Source organism: Gymnodraco acuticeps, unplaced genomic scaffold (genome assembly GCF_902827175.1).
Source record: "Gymnodraco acuticeps unplaced genomic scaffold, fGymAcu1.1, whole genome shotgun sequence".
Taxonomy (NCBI): domain Eukaryota; kingdom Metazoa; phylum Chordata; class Actinopteri; order Perciformes; family Bathydraconidae; genus Gymnodraco; species Gymnodraco acuticeps.
The window spans coordinates 505898-523989 of record NW_022990302.1 but is presented as its reverse complement, the minus strand read 5'-3'; the positions used below and the strand labels follow the sequence as shown (position 1 = coordinate 523989).

General features: G+C 42.2%; 1 protein-coding gene across 1 annotated transcript in view; it reads left to right on the top strand.

Annotated features, from left to right (window-relative positions):
- The window catches only part of vegfc (vascular endothelial growth factor c), an 89506-nt gene that overhangs the window by 37421 nt on the left and 33993 nt on the right, over nucleotides 1–18092 (top strand). Inside the window, exon 4 of the mRNA XM_034222665.1 lies at nucleotides 10078–10217. Within this exon, the coding sequence (XP_034078556.1) occupies nucleotides 10078–10217 (140 nt within the window). The remainder of the gene's footprint in view (nucleotides 1–10077; nucleotides 10218–18092) is intronic.

Genomic DNA, 18092 nt, shown 5'->3' with positions numbered 1-18092 from the left:
CACGGCGTATACTGCCGCCCGGAGTCCCCGGAGTTAGGGACTGGCTTCCCCGAAGCCTTCCGAGTAAATCGCCAGAACGCCGACACCTCCTCATCTCCACCACTCCCATGTTTTATTTTGTGTTGCCATACGTTAGTCTCTCTGCGTTTGTGCGCTGGGCTAATGCTAATGCTAATAATGCTAATGCAAGGATAATAAAATGGCGGCTTCACAACACTTTTTGAGAGTTTTACGGGGCGTGGTTTGCATTCCACCCAGCCAATCAGAAATAGGAACCTTTTTCTCCCACGAAAGTACCTGCTCTCTAGCAGGGACTGAAAAGGGGGTAAAAAGGTTCTCATGAGCACATTTTTGTTCCGGCTCTTTTTGGTGTGAACGCAACATTTCAGAACTATATTGGAACTAAAGTGGGAAAAGTACTGCGGTGTGAACGCGCCTAAAGGTGTTTGAAAGGTTCTTGGAGCGTAGAATGAAGTATGCTATCCTTAAGTTGAGTTAAGAAAGAAGGAGGCCAAGGTGAAGGCTAAGAGGCTTTTGCCTGGCAGCGGTAACAAGGCTGTGGGTGCTGAGCCTCAGTCTTTGTGAGGTTTCACAACACATTCCTTCACTCCACTGGCTTTCACTAACTGCTGTTTTTGGCTGCAACATCAGACTACTGGCCAGAGTTAGACGACCAACATATGCTACTCAGTACATCATTCCAATGATGGCAGACTAGATAGACAATTTACTATTCAACTGAATTGTAATGATTTTCTGAATGTCATTGTAAATAATTTGTTTGAAAATTGATATTTGGAAAGGTGAGGGGTCAAAGTGTTTCTCGAAAGAGCGTTCTGTGGTTGGTTTCGTCATCCTGAGGTTTCATTTTGCAGATTTGCTTTGGCAATGCCTCGAGCAGCTGGCAATGGTTGAAAGGTTTCAACACTTAGCAGGTAATATAAGTTGTTCTAAACTGTTTAATTTACAACTTGGCTGACTGTAAGTATCTTTAAGCATTTATGTCTGTCTGGTTCTCTGCAGAAGGGTTCAGCCTGTGCTGTATTTTCATTCTGCAGTGTGCCATTTTTTCTTCCTGGTTTATTGTGACGTTCATTCTTTCATATTGGTTAAAGTGTTCTGGTTCTGTCATGGTTGGTTGTGTTAAAAGACCTTACCTTTAATACCTTACATATGCTGTATTAGAGATATTATTCACTGCTTCACTGGTAATGGGGCCCAATGTCAGCTGGCCTGTCCCCCCTCCCAACATTCTGTCCCAGAGCAAGATATCTTGACAGCTAATTGCCAGATGGCAGATACATTTTCTGTGTTAAGTCATGGTTCATAGACAATGACTCATGTTTTCTATGACCTTCTTTAGCACCATACACAGGCCAAACAAAGTTTCATTTGTACACCAAAATGATCTGGCACAATGGCATGACTTTAAGAACACTCAAGCCTTCCAGGGATACCCTCCTTCCATGTTTTATGAAACCACCTGCAGCCAAAAAAACTTAACACATTATTAAAGGTAAACTGGCAGCCTACCCCTATAAACTCAAAAAGACAAAGCTTGTCTGATCACAGTAAATAGCAAATGGATAGATGACAGCATTTTCTCAGGGCCAAGTGTTACATCAGCAGGGAGGAGTAAATCCCCCACTTTCACTGATTTTAAGCTGTTTTTATTAGATGCTTTATCATTGCTTCTCCATGCCGGCCTTCAGCAAAGCAGCAACATTTTTAGTATTTTAATTCATTCCATCTGAGTTTGTGGTTTAACATCTGTGAGTACAGGGTCTGTGGCACTGACAACACATCAGCCTCCGACCACAGAAGGGGAGAAGATAATAGACTTTGGTCTCTTCTTGAATTCATTTCCCCCATAACAGCTGTGTGGCAATGCAAAGCACTTCAGTAAAAGAAACACAAATTAACAGTTGCATTTAAAGTACTTCCTGCAGGAGCTCTCCATTCAGCACCACAAATACCAAAACATCTAAGGACCAATGGTGCAAAAAACAGAATTATTTTCTAACGTTTTCTTTTCTCATTGCAGTAATACACTAATTTACCATCTGTCTTTTTTCTGATATGTTATCATCAAAAAGATTAAATCCGTCACACAATTCAGACGCTAAATTCTCCTGCGAGTATTGACCACCCCAATTTAAAATCAAGATGTTCTGTTGGCATTTTGCATTTTCTATATCTCCTGGTGAAAAACCTGAAAAGAAAAAAGAAAAGAAAAAGTGATCTATATAATTGCCAGAGATAAATCGAAGGACAGTGGTGAATGTGGCTGCTTTAAACATATATTATAAATGCATTCAATTTCACACATAGAATATTACATATACAGTACATTGATTGTTGATGTTTTCATTAGGGGTGCACCGAATGGGAAATTCTTGGCCGAAACCGATACCGAAAATAGGAAACAGTTGGCCGAAAACCGAATGCCGAAAGGCCGAAAATGATTAATAGAAATATATATATATAATGTATACATTTTTTACCAATGTTGTTCAGCTACCTGATTATGGAAATAGACATGATTATGGCAAAACTTAACTTAAATAATAATCACTGTTATGGGTCCATAAAACATTTATTCAGCACTTTTGAATGCATACAGTACATTTATATATGTCATGTATTATTGCTAAAAAACATTATATCGCAGTCTTAGTGTCGCCAACTCGTTTCTAATATGCAAAGACAACAAATGCGTCTATGATGTGTTTTCGATCAGACGAGATCTCTCTCTCCCGTCTGTGTGCGAGGGGGCGGGGCAGTTTACACACACGCAGCTGCTACATGCAGCGGAGCACACTGCGGAGATGGCGGAGAGAACGCGCTCCGAGGTGTGGTTAAACTTTACCCGTCTCGATGTGGAGAATACTTGTTACCATAAGTGCAATAAGAGTTTAGCATGTAAGCACGAGCAATTTGTCTAAACATTTAGCAAAAGTGCACCGCATGCAGACGGAGGAATGTACCGGGTTCGACCGTCTTTCTAGCAGCTCTGTAGCCCCATCCACGAGTAACGTTTCCACGTCAGGTGTTATGTATGCTAGCAGCAACACACGGAGTTAACTACATTATACAAACATGGGTTAATGATTAGAGGAAACTGAGTTATTTAGTTTGTTAAAATTTCAGCTATTCTGTTTACAGTCTGTCATCAGATTATTTAATACGATTTGTTAAAGGCTCAGGGCAATCTCGATGACAAAGGTCAATGTTCCCCCCCCCTGTGAGCCAGCCGCGAGCATGGTCGCCGCGTCTTTATTACGTCATCACAACAACACGTTAGGTTACCAACGTAAGCCTGTTTCTGACATTCGGTGATATTTTTTCGGTGCTTTTTCGAAAGCCGAAAGGGCCTTTTTAACCATTTTCGGCCCATCATTTTCGGTGGCCGAATATTCGGTGCATCCCTAGTTTTCATCAATTGATAACTGGCAATCCCTCTGTTAAATCAATCAAAAGGATCAATCACTTTTTAAAATATTTAAACAAGCTTTAGTTTGACAATCTTTTCTTCTGGTCACTTTAACCCTCCGCTGGAAATTGGTCTCTCCAAACATCAAGGCCTGAAAGGAGACATACGTAGCGTTAAGAATGTTGCATGTGCAAACCAAAACATCATTAGAAATGTGTTTTGACAAACTTTTCATCCCCGTGTTGTTCACTGCGATCCCAAGATCTGTGTGTCTGTTCTGTAACCATGGAGCGCTCTATACCAGCTCAAAAACACTGAGGTCAGCCTTAATGATATCCTCATTAAGAAGAGAGCGAGAGAAGTTCAAGCTGTTTGAATAGGAGTCATTGAGACTAATTAGCTTCATTTCATGCTATCCAACTGTGTGATTGAAAGAATGAAGTGGTTCTCAGGGTTTCTGTTCTTTTTTCTAAAGCAGTCTTGTGAAAGTATCTTTATCAGAGCCATGTGAAGACCAAGCCCAGCTCATTATTACTCCTTTTGTTCTTCAAGTGGTCATCCTTCACATTTTCGCTCATTGCTTTCACTTTGAAATGATCATTTCCCCAGTGATTCAGCTTCAAGTTAGACAAGTTGAGGGCTCCTTTTGAGGGTCCTTGTAAAAAGAGTGTATGAAATGGTGTGTTCTTATGATGGACCACTTTTGTTGATGGAATTCTTATTGAAGTCTAGGATAGTTGAACGGCCACAGACATATTAAGTTATTTTCAAATTTGAATGGCACATCCAGCTAACTTGGAGAACATTAAAATATCACATGTAAACCATATAATACTCTAAGAACCAAATTAAACAGATATGACAGGAGCTTAAATTGACCTATTCATCAACAATGTATTTTCGCCAACACCTGCTCTCTTGTCATCAAGCTGGATAAATCAGGACTGCGGAATTCCAACCATTTCAAGGATAGCTACATTATAGTGATAACGAAAACATCCTCAACTGAGTAGGAGCCGCAGGACACAACATCTCCCATGCCGAGCAGTAGCGTGGCGTGGGGAAAAATGTAGGGGAAGCCCATTTTTTGGGTCGGGGGGGTGGTCAATAACGTAACCAGATGAGTGATTACAGCGCCCGGTATCATTTGACACACATTTGTATCACACAGATGCAGGACTTAAACACGCCTGTTATCTAACCGACAGGTCCACACGCACTCTCCAGCTGAAACTCTCTCCTTATTAATTTAAGCATTTTACTTATTAATGTATGCAGACAATCTATGTGATTTTTGGATTTACCGTGCCTCTCAATTGCCCGTGACAGGTTGGCAAGGTCGATGAATCCTGAAGTTGCCCAAGGATTGTTCAGGGAGCACGAATCCTTGTCAAAAAGAAGACATGGCCAGCCAAATAGACGCTGAAGTTTAGCGCTTCCAGTTAACCACTCCGTGCGGACATAATTGTCCTCATTGAACGTCCGATTCTCTCCCTTATTCCTCTGTGTACACACAGCTCGAGTGCGGGCATTGGCCTGTCATCTGATTTAATTTTTAGTTGCTGCTGTAGCGGAAGTTTAGTAAAGTTATGTTTGATTAAGTACGCCAAATCTCCACCCTCCATAATGCTTCATTTGCTTGATAATTTCTAACGGCGGTGATGACAGTTACAGTATTAAAACTGAAGGGAAGCAAGAGGCGGCTGGCTTCCCTTGGCATGGCCCTGACCAATCACAGGTTGGCAGGGGCATCACGTGGGCCTCATCTGATTGGTCAATCCCACCATTCTTTTTCACCAAGGGAAGCCAGATTCGGCTGGCCTCCTCTCGCAACAGTGAGTGCAATCTACTGTTTCACCATAACATCTAGAGGGGCGCTGTTTGTTTCACTCTTTGTAAAATACTCAATGAGAATGGGGGAGAGACGGGCCGGCAGGAACACACAGCAAAGGAGAATTATCGAAACAAAACAAAGTGTTTTTATTTATTTATTTAAATTATAACTACAATCCGAAAAAATAGGGGAAGCCTGGCTTCCCTTGGCCTCCGGGAGAAAACGCCACTGATGCCGAGCGCACACCCAGTTCCAGTAAGAGGGCGCATGGACCTGATGGCTGGCGGCCCAGCTGCTGAGCTCCACACGCCATCAGCCGGCTTCCGAAGAGGCTGGCTAGCTGAACAGCTAGCACCACCAGCGGGTCCTGCCGACCTAGCAGCAGGACCTCTACCCACACCTTCGGAGGACTGCGGGTCCAAGCAGAGGGCTGGTGGCCGAGCAGCGGAGATATACACACCGCCGGCTGGCTTCAGAGGAGGCCGGATGGCTTCCACACCATCGGAGAACTACGGGTCCGCGCCGAGGGCTAGCGGCCTAGCAGCGGAGATTCTCGCACCACCGACTGACTTCAGAAGAGGCCGGCTAGCAAAACAGCTAGCTTTGCGGGAGGATCTCTGTGGGCTCGCGCCGGTGTTGCAGTATAACTTGAGTCATGACAACTGGCGACATTCTATTATTTTCGTCACATGAATCCGGGGCGTGTACATTGAGGACCCATTGTTGACTTACCAGGAAATAAACATGTCGATCGCCTCGTTTGTCGTTTACGTTCATCTTTTGCTATATCTGCCTTCCAAAGATCACTTTGATGCACATTCAGTACCCGTATGTGAGGTCGTGGGGGAGAGGTGGATATCGTGACGCTTACAGGGAGGTATCGAACATTACAAAGTAGGTGACTGTGTGGATGCCTGTTCAAAACATAGCAACTTGAATAAATCATTTAAATTATATATTTGTGTCCGACTTTCATTTGTACATCGTTCTTAATGTGATGTATAGTAGCTTTGATAGCTGTCCATACCTTCAGACATCCTAAAAGTAAAACACAAGTTGTTTATTCACAGCCCGAACGCTCATCGAGATGACTGGATCACTCATGACAAGTTGTGATTAGCTCCGATTAAATTGTGATATAAATGCTGTTGCTATTCTCCAGAGAGCACGTTTTTTTAATGAAATACCTGTATCCCTCTCATCACAACAAGACTCTACACTGTGCAGGAAAAACAATTACATACATGAAAATAGCCTTGATGCATGGGAATGAATCACACAAACTACTATCTTCCGTGGCTATAGTGATATGTCACAGTAACGGTCAACCACAGAAAAGTAAGTCCAGCGGGGCACAAGTTGAATACATATATAACATTTGTACATTGTTCTTAATGTGATATATAGTAGCTTTGATAGCTGTCCATACCTTCAGACAGCCTAAAAGTAAAACACAAGTTGTTTATTCACAGCCCGAAAGCAGCAACGAGATGACTGGATCATCTGCAGTGTTGGGCAAGTTACTTCCAAAATGTAATACAATTACTTATTACTGTCTTTTTTAAGTAATAGCCTATGTTACATTACAATATTACTGTCTCTGAAATGTAATGAGTTACACTACTTTTATATTAGCCTACTTTTGAGTTACTTTACCAAAAGAGCATCAGGACTGTTTGAGGCATATGATAGCTATGTGATTAACATGATAATTCAGCCTCTATGGAGATAGACATATGACAAGCATGCTCATTTCTGACGTGGAGCTAATCTGAACTAAACATTGAAGACTGCTTTCTATTCCTCCATCTTGTGACTGTGTAACTCCCTCTCTTGGATATCAGCATGTGAAGGACACTGTTCAGGAACTAGTTGATGCTCTGTATGTGATGACTACTTCCATTCTTGAGAGGATCACAGATACATGGGTCCTGAGGTTGAAGCTCAAGCCCGTGATGAGTGAGATTGTTCTAACAATTTCCAATAAAGGTTATTCTGAAACATAACTATCACTGTTATCTTTCCTTCTATAACGGTAATGTAGGCCAAGAAAAACTTTGCATTGCATAATATTTAAACTTACATTCAGGCACTATAAATGAAGCCAAAAATATGTCAAGTTGGGGCTTAGCCCACCGAAAAGTGCATAGTTGCAACTTAGGCAGTTAAGCATTTTATATCAGTGGGTCCTCATGGTGCAACACGGAAGGCAGACAGAATTGCTTAGACACAGGTGTCACATGAAATGTAAATGTTCTGGAAAAGTTCCTTATACAGCTTTAGCCTTTTTTATCTCATGAAGTCCCTAAGTGACACACCCTGAACAGTCTGGTGGGTTATGGTCCTTGTCATTTGCTTTTGTGTTCCCATAACAACATGTCCAAGATGTCCATGTGCCAGGCTAACACATGTGACAGAACTAGCTACATTTGGAAAGGTTTTTTGTTGCTAAAGTTAACATTCAAGCCATTTAAGAATAAAAATGCTTACATGCCATTTGTTAAACATTAAGCTGTCTTCGGCTCTTTTCTGCTGTAACACATTTAAATGTCCCCTCTGTGGGACGAATAAAGGTATTCTGATTCTGATTACATTAAACCTGTTGTGGAAACATTTCTTGATTAAATTGATATGAAACAAATGCCATAAATATTGCTGTGACACTGATGTCACATCGGGACTTTAGCCCTAAACATTCACAGTAAACCCGGAGTGACATATATGCACAATCAGTTAATTTAGCTGATTCAATTATATTTAGTTAACATATTCTTTATTCTTCAATTCAAAGTATGTTCAAACAAATGTAAACCAAAAAATCATCCTCATTAATGAAGTTATAAATAAGAGTTACTTTACCATTAAAGCCCAATGTGACACATATGTCACATTTCAGATATTTGACACTAGGGGGGGTTACTTGTCAGAAATGTGTTCTAGGTGGTCTATTTAGTCTAAATGACGTTCCCCTTAATTTCCCCAAAAGTAGAAATGGGTCCGGGTTCTTATGGGTTAAACGTATAGGCTTAAAGGCATAATAGAACTACTGTATTATATGGATTCAACTTGTGCCCCGCTGGACTTACTTTTCTGCAGTTTACCGTTACTGTGACATATCAGTATAGCCACGGAAGATAGTTTGTGTGATTCATTCCCATGCATCAAGGTTATTTTCATGTATGTAATTGTTTTCCTGCACAGTGTAGAGTCTTGTTGTGATGACAGGGATACAGGTATTTCATTAAAAAAAACGGGCTCCCTGGAGAATAGCTACAGCATTTATATCACAATTTAATCGGAACTGATCACAACTTGTCATGAGTGATCCAGTCATGTCGATGAGCGTTCGGGCTGTGAACACATCACCATAGCTTGTGTTTTACTTTTAGGATGTCTGAAGGTATGGGCAGCTATCAGAGCTACTATACATCACATTAAGAACGATGTACAAATGAAAGTCGGACACAAATATATAATTTAAATGATTTATTCAAGTTTGCTATGTTTTGAACAGGCATCCACACAGTCACCTACTTTGTAATGTTCGATACCTCCCTGTAAGCGTCACGATATCCACCTCTCACCCACAACCTCACATACGAGTACTGAATGTGCATCAAAGGGATCTTTGGAAGGCAGATATAGCAAAAGATGAACGTAAACGACAAACGAGGCGATCAACATGTTTATTTCCTGGTAAGTCAACAATGGGTCCTCAATGTACACACCCCGGATTCATGTGACGAAAATAATAGAATGTCGCCAGTTGTTATGACTCAAGTTATACTGCAACACCGGCACAGAGGGAAAGCCTAGAAATCCAGTATTTAAAAAACACCGTTGCACAAACATGTTTCAAACTGTGAATCAAGCCAAAAGAGTGTGGGATCCTCGGTGCAAGCCGAAGGGACTATTCAGTGGACATTTACATTTCCGCAGCATCTGCAATAAACATGAACAGCTAGAACATCTCCTCCTTGAGTATATATCGGAATCTTGGCTAAAACAGTCGTCACCATCTTCTCTTGTGTCTATGTCAGATATAATGTGTTTAGGAAGGACAGACTGAAGGGAAAAGGAGGGGGTGTGTTGCTTTATGTGAGGAATACCTTTACTTGTAGGGAGATTGCACTCCCAGCTAATGTTGAATTTGATTGTGTGGAAATCAAACTTTCTGAGGAAATGTCCCTCACCATGATTTGCCTGTATCGACAACCCACCGCTAAGGTGGATTTCTATGACCAGGTAAAACTCATGCTGAATTCCTGTGACTCCAACAAAGAGCTAATTATTCTAGGAGACTTGAATATCAACTGGAATGACAAACAAAATAGAAAGAGCTTAAAACGGATCATAAACAGAACACTTCCACAAATGACATACCACAAACAAGGAAAAACAGGCATAACACAGGGGGTTAAGAAGTTCAAAAAACAGGAAACAGATCAATTGTGACTGAGAACAGCTATTCCCCAAGAGCCTTGAACAGGCAGCTTAAAGAACCAGTTAGTAGGGACATCTAATTACACACTTTCAGGTTTAATACATTGCAACTTGATCAATTAATGGATGAGAAGACATCCTGTTAACCTCTAGGAGAATAACTGTATTAGCTTTTCTTTACTATTGGTATTTGTACAGATTATAATGGTATTTATAGCTGCCACTGCAGTCATATGCCGCTCTGCTGCTCCCTTGTCACAACACACAGACAGTGCACTGCCAATCCTTCATGCTGCCTGTCAGTCTCTTTTTGCACCCTGTCTTGATTTACCTTGTCTTTTTTTCCTCTTGTTTGCTTTCTATGCAGCTGTTTGAGATCACAGTGCCGATCACCCAAGGCACCAAGCCGGTGACCATCAGTGTTGCCAACCACACCCAGTGCAGCTGCCTGTCCAAACTGGACGTCTACAAACAGGTTCACAGCATCATCCGGAGAGCCCTGCCTGAGTACGTACTCACTGCATCATTGTGCCACACACACACACACACACACACACACACACACACACACACACACACACACACACACACACACAACACACACCACACACACACACACACACACACACACACACACACACACACACACACACACACACACACACACACACACACACACACACCACACACCACACACATCACCACACACCACCACACACACACACACACACACACACACACACACAGACAGAGGTCTTTCTATTGGCAAGCACAGGTATAACGAGTGTTTGTTAGATTCCCTTAATGTCAAAATAGGGTGTTTGCCAGTCAGAGGACAAATGTACGGTGTTGGTGTGTATGTCAGCGTGGCTTTTTAGACTTTGTAACTCCTTCAGATGGATCAAACTGGCCTTGCTCCTCCTTTTGGCACTGCGCACTTGGGATGGGAGTGAAGCCGCCATTCACCATCAAACCATCAAACGTTTCTGTTTTTTCATAATAACTGCTGACAACACAGAGATGCGTGACACCATGAAGGCTTCTCAATTCTCTAACTCCCCTCCTCGACTCCTATCCTCGTGTCTTAGTCCCGCCCACAGGAGATGCGAGCGGAGGAGTCGAGGAGGGGAGCCGAGGAGAGAGGAGGGGAAGCAGCAGGCGGTTAGAGAAATGAGAACTCCTCTCCTCTGAGCGGTCATTTTAAAGAGACGTCCATTAATGATGACATGAGGCACAGCAGCCCTCTGTCTGATGGACAGATGTGTTCATGACGACTTATATATTTACTTTTAATTCATTCACAGTGCGGTATAATGAGACAATAACAGGCTACAGATGCGGACATATACACAAATATATTTATATAAATATATACAATTTCAGAATCAAACAAGTATGAGAGCACTCTCATAATAACGTAACACAATCAGAGACTGGATATATCCCCCCCTCTCTCTGGTCGCTGAAATGGGGAATTGAAATTACGGGCCAAAAGTTGTATTTACAAGTATTAAAAGTAAGCAGAGGACACCAAACCAACTGAGACCCGTCTGTCCGCCGCATAGTAGATGCGGCGGACAGACCAATATCTATTGGAGGCAGTCGCAATTTCTACAGGCTCGCACTTACCTGTTAGCATCTGGCATCTGTTAGCATCTAGCAGCATCTAGCAGCATCTAGCAGCATCTAGCTCTCCTGCTTACAAACTTTTAGCCATCCCTGCTTATACAAGTAGTAGTTTTAGTTGTCTGCGAACTGTGGAGGCCTACTCTCACCTGTCAAGTGCGGCTGTACTGAGGTGTTTTTCCTCCAGAGACGTCGCGAAGAGACGGAGCGGCTCCACCTGTTGCTGCATGCGATCTGCGATTTACAGAGGCCTGCTCGTCGCGAAGAGACGGAACGGCTCCACCTGTTTGCTGCCTGCGATCTGCGATCTACGGAGGCCTGCTCCCACCTGTAGAATACGGCTGTACTGGAGAGGTTTTTGACCCGGAGTCGTCGCGGAGAGACGGAGTGGATCCACGCTTCGGGCTTGGCCTGCTTCCACCGGGCATGTGCTGCTGTGCGGAAGAGGATTTTACCACAGCTGGGGCCTGCTTTCCACCTGTCCTGGTTCTGCTGTTGCATAGGCCTGCTTTCACCCCGGGGATACCACGGAGGGACCGGAGCGCTTCCACGCTGCTGTTTTCGCCTGTCCTTTGCTGCTGTGCTGATTTTGCTCCAGGAACATCGCAGATACTGTGTGCTGGTCTGGGAAAATGGCCCATATCGGGATTCTGCTGTGCCTATTAACTGTTTCGGACTATGAGAAGATTTCTAGTCATTCTGAGAAGACTACTGGATTCACGTCTGTTCTGCCACCCGCAGTGGGCATCCCCTGCAAAGGTTCGGATGTGTTGCTCAAACAATTACCGGTTGCCTTGTCACAGTCAATCTGCTCGACAAAATATGTTTGTCTTTTTTATTTTCCTGCGATGATGGTTCTTCAGGACTGCTTCTTAAGCTCTAAACTTTTCCGGTGTTTCTAAATTAGATGACAATGTATTTGTGTCGTTTAAGAGGAAAAGATGCCTGTTTATTTTGTTGTTATTACTGTCAGGAAATGTACAACCTAACCCTGGTCCGCCCAGTAGTAGTAGTCAGATCGCTACTCCTGCTGATTTTAAAGCTAGGTCTGGGTTGGGTTTCATCCACTTGAATGTGCGCAGTCTGTTAGGTAAACTAGATTTTGTCCGTATCTGGGCAAAATCGACTGACTCTGACGTCATTGTCTTATCAGAAACATGGCTAAACAAATCTATTTTGGCCTCTGACATTGCCTTAAATGGTTTTAATGTGTATCGTACCGACCGGCCTAATAAAGGTGGTGGCGTTGCCATTTATGTTAAGAATAAGTTCAGTGTAACCACATTAGTTTCCAAATCGATCAGTAAGCAATTTGAATTTTTAGCCATAAATATAGAAGTGGCAAAGGGTCAACAGGTCATGGTAGTGAGTTGTTACAGACCCCCCTCAGCTGTCAAAGACTCCTTGTCTTCACTAGCAAATCTTTTATCACAACTAGACTACAAGGAAATAGTGCTTGGAGATTTTAACTGGGACTGGTTAACTGCAGTGTCAGAGGATTTTAAAAACCTTTGTATCTCTTTGAATGTTACTCAGATTGTTGACAGTCCTACTCGCCCAAATATTAAGTCCCCTAATAAATCCTCCCTAATTGATCTCATTTTAACTAATGTTCTCCATAAATATTCATCTGTGGGAGTATTTGCAAATGATCTGAGTGATCACTGTGTTGTAGCCACAATTAGGGACACTAAGGTCCAAAAGGTTAAACCTCGCATTATCATTAAGAGAGACAAAAAACATTTTGTGGAGCAGGGTTTTGTGCATGATCTGTTTGATTTTGATTGGGGTCAAATCGATCTGTGTGCTGATGTGGAAACTGCATGGTCTTATTTTTATCTTGGTTTTATGGAGATCATTGATAGACATGCACCCCTGCGTACATTTAGAGTAAAGGGACGAGACAATCCTTGGTTTTCTGCTGAGCTGTCTAGTCTCCTTCATGAGAGAAACAAGGCCTGGGCAAAGGCTAGGCAATCAGGCTCAGAGGTAGAGTGGCTGCGTTTTAGGCAGCTAAGGAATAGCTTCACTTCAAATGTCAAAAGTGCAAAGTCAAAGTACTATTTGTCAGTTACCACAGAAAACCTAAATAATCCTAGGAAATTTTGGAAAGCAATAAAATCGATATCCACCGGTGAGATCCGTAATGAGCTACCTCCGTGCCTTACCACAGCATCTGGCTCTATATCGGACAGGGCCACTATGTTAAATTGCTTTAATGAGCATTTTGTGTCCTGCGGTTCTATGTTTGATTCTGTGACTAACTCTGCTTCTGTGAACACCCCAATCCGTGACTCTGAACAATGTGGTCTAGAAAACCCTTTCAGTTTTACTCCTTTTACTGTCAATGTTGTTCATGAAGCCTCATCTAAGCTAGATCCTAAGAAACCGGCTGGCCCGGACAACGTAGAACCTTTCTTTTTAAAGATAGCTGCAGACTTACTACTCTTTTTAACCTCTCCCTCAGCACAAATGCAATTCCAAAAGTATGGAAGTCAGCTTATGTCTTGCCTTTGCTAAAAGGAGGGGAGGCAACTATTTTAAATAACTATAGGCCAATCTCTAAATTGTCAGTTCTGGCGAAGGTGCTCGAACGCCTAGTGAGTGAACAGGTAAAGGAGTTTTTATGTAAAAATGATATCCTGTCTAAACATCAGTCAGGCTTCAGAAAGAAACATAGCACCATCACTGCCACAATGAAAGTGGTGAATGACATTACGAGTATTTTAGACAATAAGCAGAGTTGTGCAGCTCTATTTATTGACCTTTCCAAAGCGTTTGATACCGTCGATCATCGCATCTTAAAGCAGAGGCTACTCAGTATCGGCATGTCCAGCCTTGCAGTGGGTTGGTTTGTGAACTACCTCTCTGAAAGGTCCCAATGTGTTCACTTTGATGGGCTGTCTTCTGAGTGGTTAAACATTGCTAATGGTGTTCCCCAAGGTTCTGTTTTAGGTCCACTTTTATTCTCCATATATATCAACAGTTTAGGTGAAAATGTGGATGAATTTACTTTACATTTTTATGCTGATGATACCGTGATGTATTGTGCAGGTCCCTCCATTAAGGAGGCTGGTGTTAAATTACAGGCTGTTTTTAACATTATTCAGACTCAGCTCTCTGAACTAAAGCTTATTTTAAATGTTGATAAAACCAAGGTAATGCTATTTTCAAAAGCTAAAAAGACACCAGAGCCTGTTTTGGATATTGTTACTATGCAAGGACAAGTACTTGAAGTGGTTACCAGTTATAAATACCTAGGTATCTGGCTTGATGATTGTCTTACTTTTAAACTTCATGTCAATAACCTGCTTAAAAAGCTGAGGGTTAGACTAGGTTTATTTTTCAGAAACAAGTCCTGTTTCTCTTTTGAAGCCAGGAAAAGGCTAGTCACTGTGACCTTTTTACCTGTGCTGGACTATGGTGATATGATCTATATGAATGCACCTGCCTATTGCCTGAACAAGTTAGATGCCGCATATCACAGTGCACTGAGATTTGTCACAAATTGTAAAGCACTTACTCATCACTGTACCCTGTATGCCAAGGCAGGTCTGCCATCACTTACTGTAAAGAGGCTCAGTCATTGGTACACGTTTATTTATAAAGCTTTGTTGGGTAAACTCCCGTATTATATCTGCTCTCTGATAACACAGAGAGTTGCAAGCAGCTATTGTCTGAGATCGCATGATGTAGTATTGTTAGATGTGCCAAGAGCAAGGACTGTCTTAGGTAAGACAGCTTTTATGTGCGCAGCTCCATTTGCTTGGAACAGTCTTCAGCAAGAATTGAAACTGAGCAATCTCATTCTTCTGCATGTTTTTAAAGCTAGGCTAAATGAAATGCTCGTTGATACTATAGCCACTTGTAAATGTCTATAACTATGTAAATGTATCCTGTAAATATAATGTATAATGTCCTTTATTGTTTTATGTTTCATGTGGAACCTATATGCTGCAGGTCTCCCTTGAAAAAGAGATCTATGATCTCAATGGGACCAATCTGGTTAAATAAAGGTTTGAAATGAAATGAAAATCTACGCACTGTAAAATAAATAAATAAATTCAATTGATATAGCGCTTCTCATCTGCCAAGACAAATCTCGAAGTGCAACACTGTACAACACACACATCTACACACTGTACCACACACACACCTACACACTGTACAACACACACCTACACACTGTACAACACACACCTACACACTGTACAACACACACCTACAGCTCCTAAAGCATAATCAGGCTACAGCCGTTGTGTATTTTATTATGTGAAGCACTAAATGGTCTTAGACAAAGATCGACTCTTTGTTTGTAGATATCTACTAAACTAAAGCAAAGAAAGAGAGTAGGCCTGTTATACTGAGTGATATATATTATACACACTGCTCTGCTTTCTGCACAGACCTCACAGCTGTTCTCTCTGGAAACATCGCTTCGCGATGAAAGCAGTTAATAAAATAATATCCAGGGGATGCATGCAGAGCTGTGATTGGCTGAGATAAGTCCAGCCGTGCGTCACGACTCTTTGAAACATCTCTGTTGCCGGAAATACATCCACGGAGGACCGTGGAGGACCCATCAATGTATCCTCGGTTAGAGCTCCTCCAGGGAGCCTCCTCGATGCTCGATGCTCGGTCCTCGATGTGCATTTAGAGAAATTAGATGTCCTTCAAGATGGCGCGCTGAAATCCATTTCCGGGTCACTACCGGAGGACCGAGGATTCGAGGAGGGGACATTAGAGAATTGAGAAGCCTTTCATGTCCTTATACTATTGGCTCACAAGCCCTGTAGGCAACAGCACTGGTGGCAACCACACATCCATGGAGAAATGCACTCAGAGGACGCAGATATTGCAGACACTGACCAATCAGAGCACACTGGGCGTTTTCATCAAGCGGGATTACAAAGCAGGACATTTTACAGTGAATAATTTCAGTTGTTTGGGAAATACTAATGTTACCTCAAGCATAAATACTGTATGTTGCATTTCTGAACTGAAGTTTGAGGACATAAGTTTGAAACATATCTTTAATTAGCTGATATTGATTGATGAACAATATATCCTAGAATAGGTACAGGTCTCATCATTTTTCAAATCAGGAGAAGGAGCAGTATGATAAACGATGGGCAGATCATAGTGGAATCCAAGTAGATGTTGTTTAAAGAAATATATATATATATGTGTGTGTGTGTGTGTGTGTGTGTTTAGTACATATCATTGAAATGTAATATCATAAGATGCTCCTCTTATGTGATTGATGAACTTCAGACTTTCATATTCACTTCTCATTAAACTGATATATTATATTTGGTCCCTTTAATATCTACAGTTTCATTCTCCTCACGGACGATTGTGTGGAAGATTTTGTGGTTTAGTTTCTCTACTCTGGAACTTGTAGTGGCTCAAATAATCCACTTCATTGACGTTAATAACCCTTGATGCTGTGTGTGTGTGTGTGTGTGTGTGTGTGTGTGTGTGTGTGTGTGTGTGTGTGTGTGTGTGTGTGTGTGTGTGTCAGCGACGTGCAGTCAGGGGAGGCATACTCCAATGTAACGGAAAAAAAACTAAAACAAAACTAAATAATAATAATAAAATGTCTCCACTGATCTGTGTTGTAAATGTGATTTATGTATGATTCCAATCGCTTTTTATACTCAAAATCGGCAAATGTATACTCCGCTACAACTACATGGGAGCGATGAGAAGTGAGGCAGGGACGAGCTTTGCCTCACGTAACCCCACAGTAACTGGCTGGAGCGCTGGCACTAATTTAGCGCAAGCACTTATTTTGTGCCCGCGCTCCAGCCAGTTTCTGTGTAGTACCCCTCAATGCAGTGCGCAATGCCTCAATGAGCTCAACGTGGGCGGGAGCTCAACCTTTGAGGCACGTGACGTCCCGACTCCCGTGTTGTGTACTTACCCAGTCACTAAAGTAACATATTATATCTTATATTATTAATATATATATAATTCTGATGTCTGTGGTTATTTAAACATTCCATCACATGTCATTTCACCTTCAATTCACGGTTTTCAAAACGTTAGCCACATGCTAATGCTAACCGGAAATTAAGAATTTTCAGAATAAAAGTGTTAAGTTATTAGTTAGTGTGAACTTCCGTTTTTTTCAGAATAAAACTGCTTTAAATTAAAACCCTGTATTTAATTTACGTCATATCAACATTGATTTTAATTTCTTACAGTAGGAGAGGTTTTGGGAGGGGGAAGGAAGATTAGGATTAGGTAAAAAGGTAGGGAGTGGTTAGGGTTAGGATGGGGGGGGGAAGGGAAGGGTTAGATTGAAGGGAGGGAATATAACTGCTACCCGGGAAACAGGATGCAACGCGTAATCTGTGAAGCTCCGCCCACGTTGAGCTCCCGCCCACATCGAGCTCATTGAGGCACTGCGCACTGCAGTGAGGGGCTTCTCGTTTCTGTAGGGGTGAGGTGAGGCACAGATTAGATCTGCCTCATCTCAGATGCGTCACCCCATAGAAACTGGCTGGAGCGCGGGCACTAAGCGCATGCCTGTTACCATCTCACTGTAGGTCACCAATGTAATGTTTGTAGATCCCTTTATTACATGTGTCCTCGCCATCCATAGTCTCTACAGAATTTATTTCACGTATGATATTATTTAGGCTCGCTGGTCTCATCATACATCGGCAATGAGAAAGCATCAGGGGAGGCAGCCATAACCTCTGCCGCACTGAAGGGGGCGCACGTGAGCCCACAGGTTCTTGTTGCTAC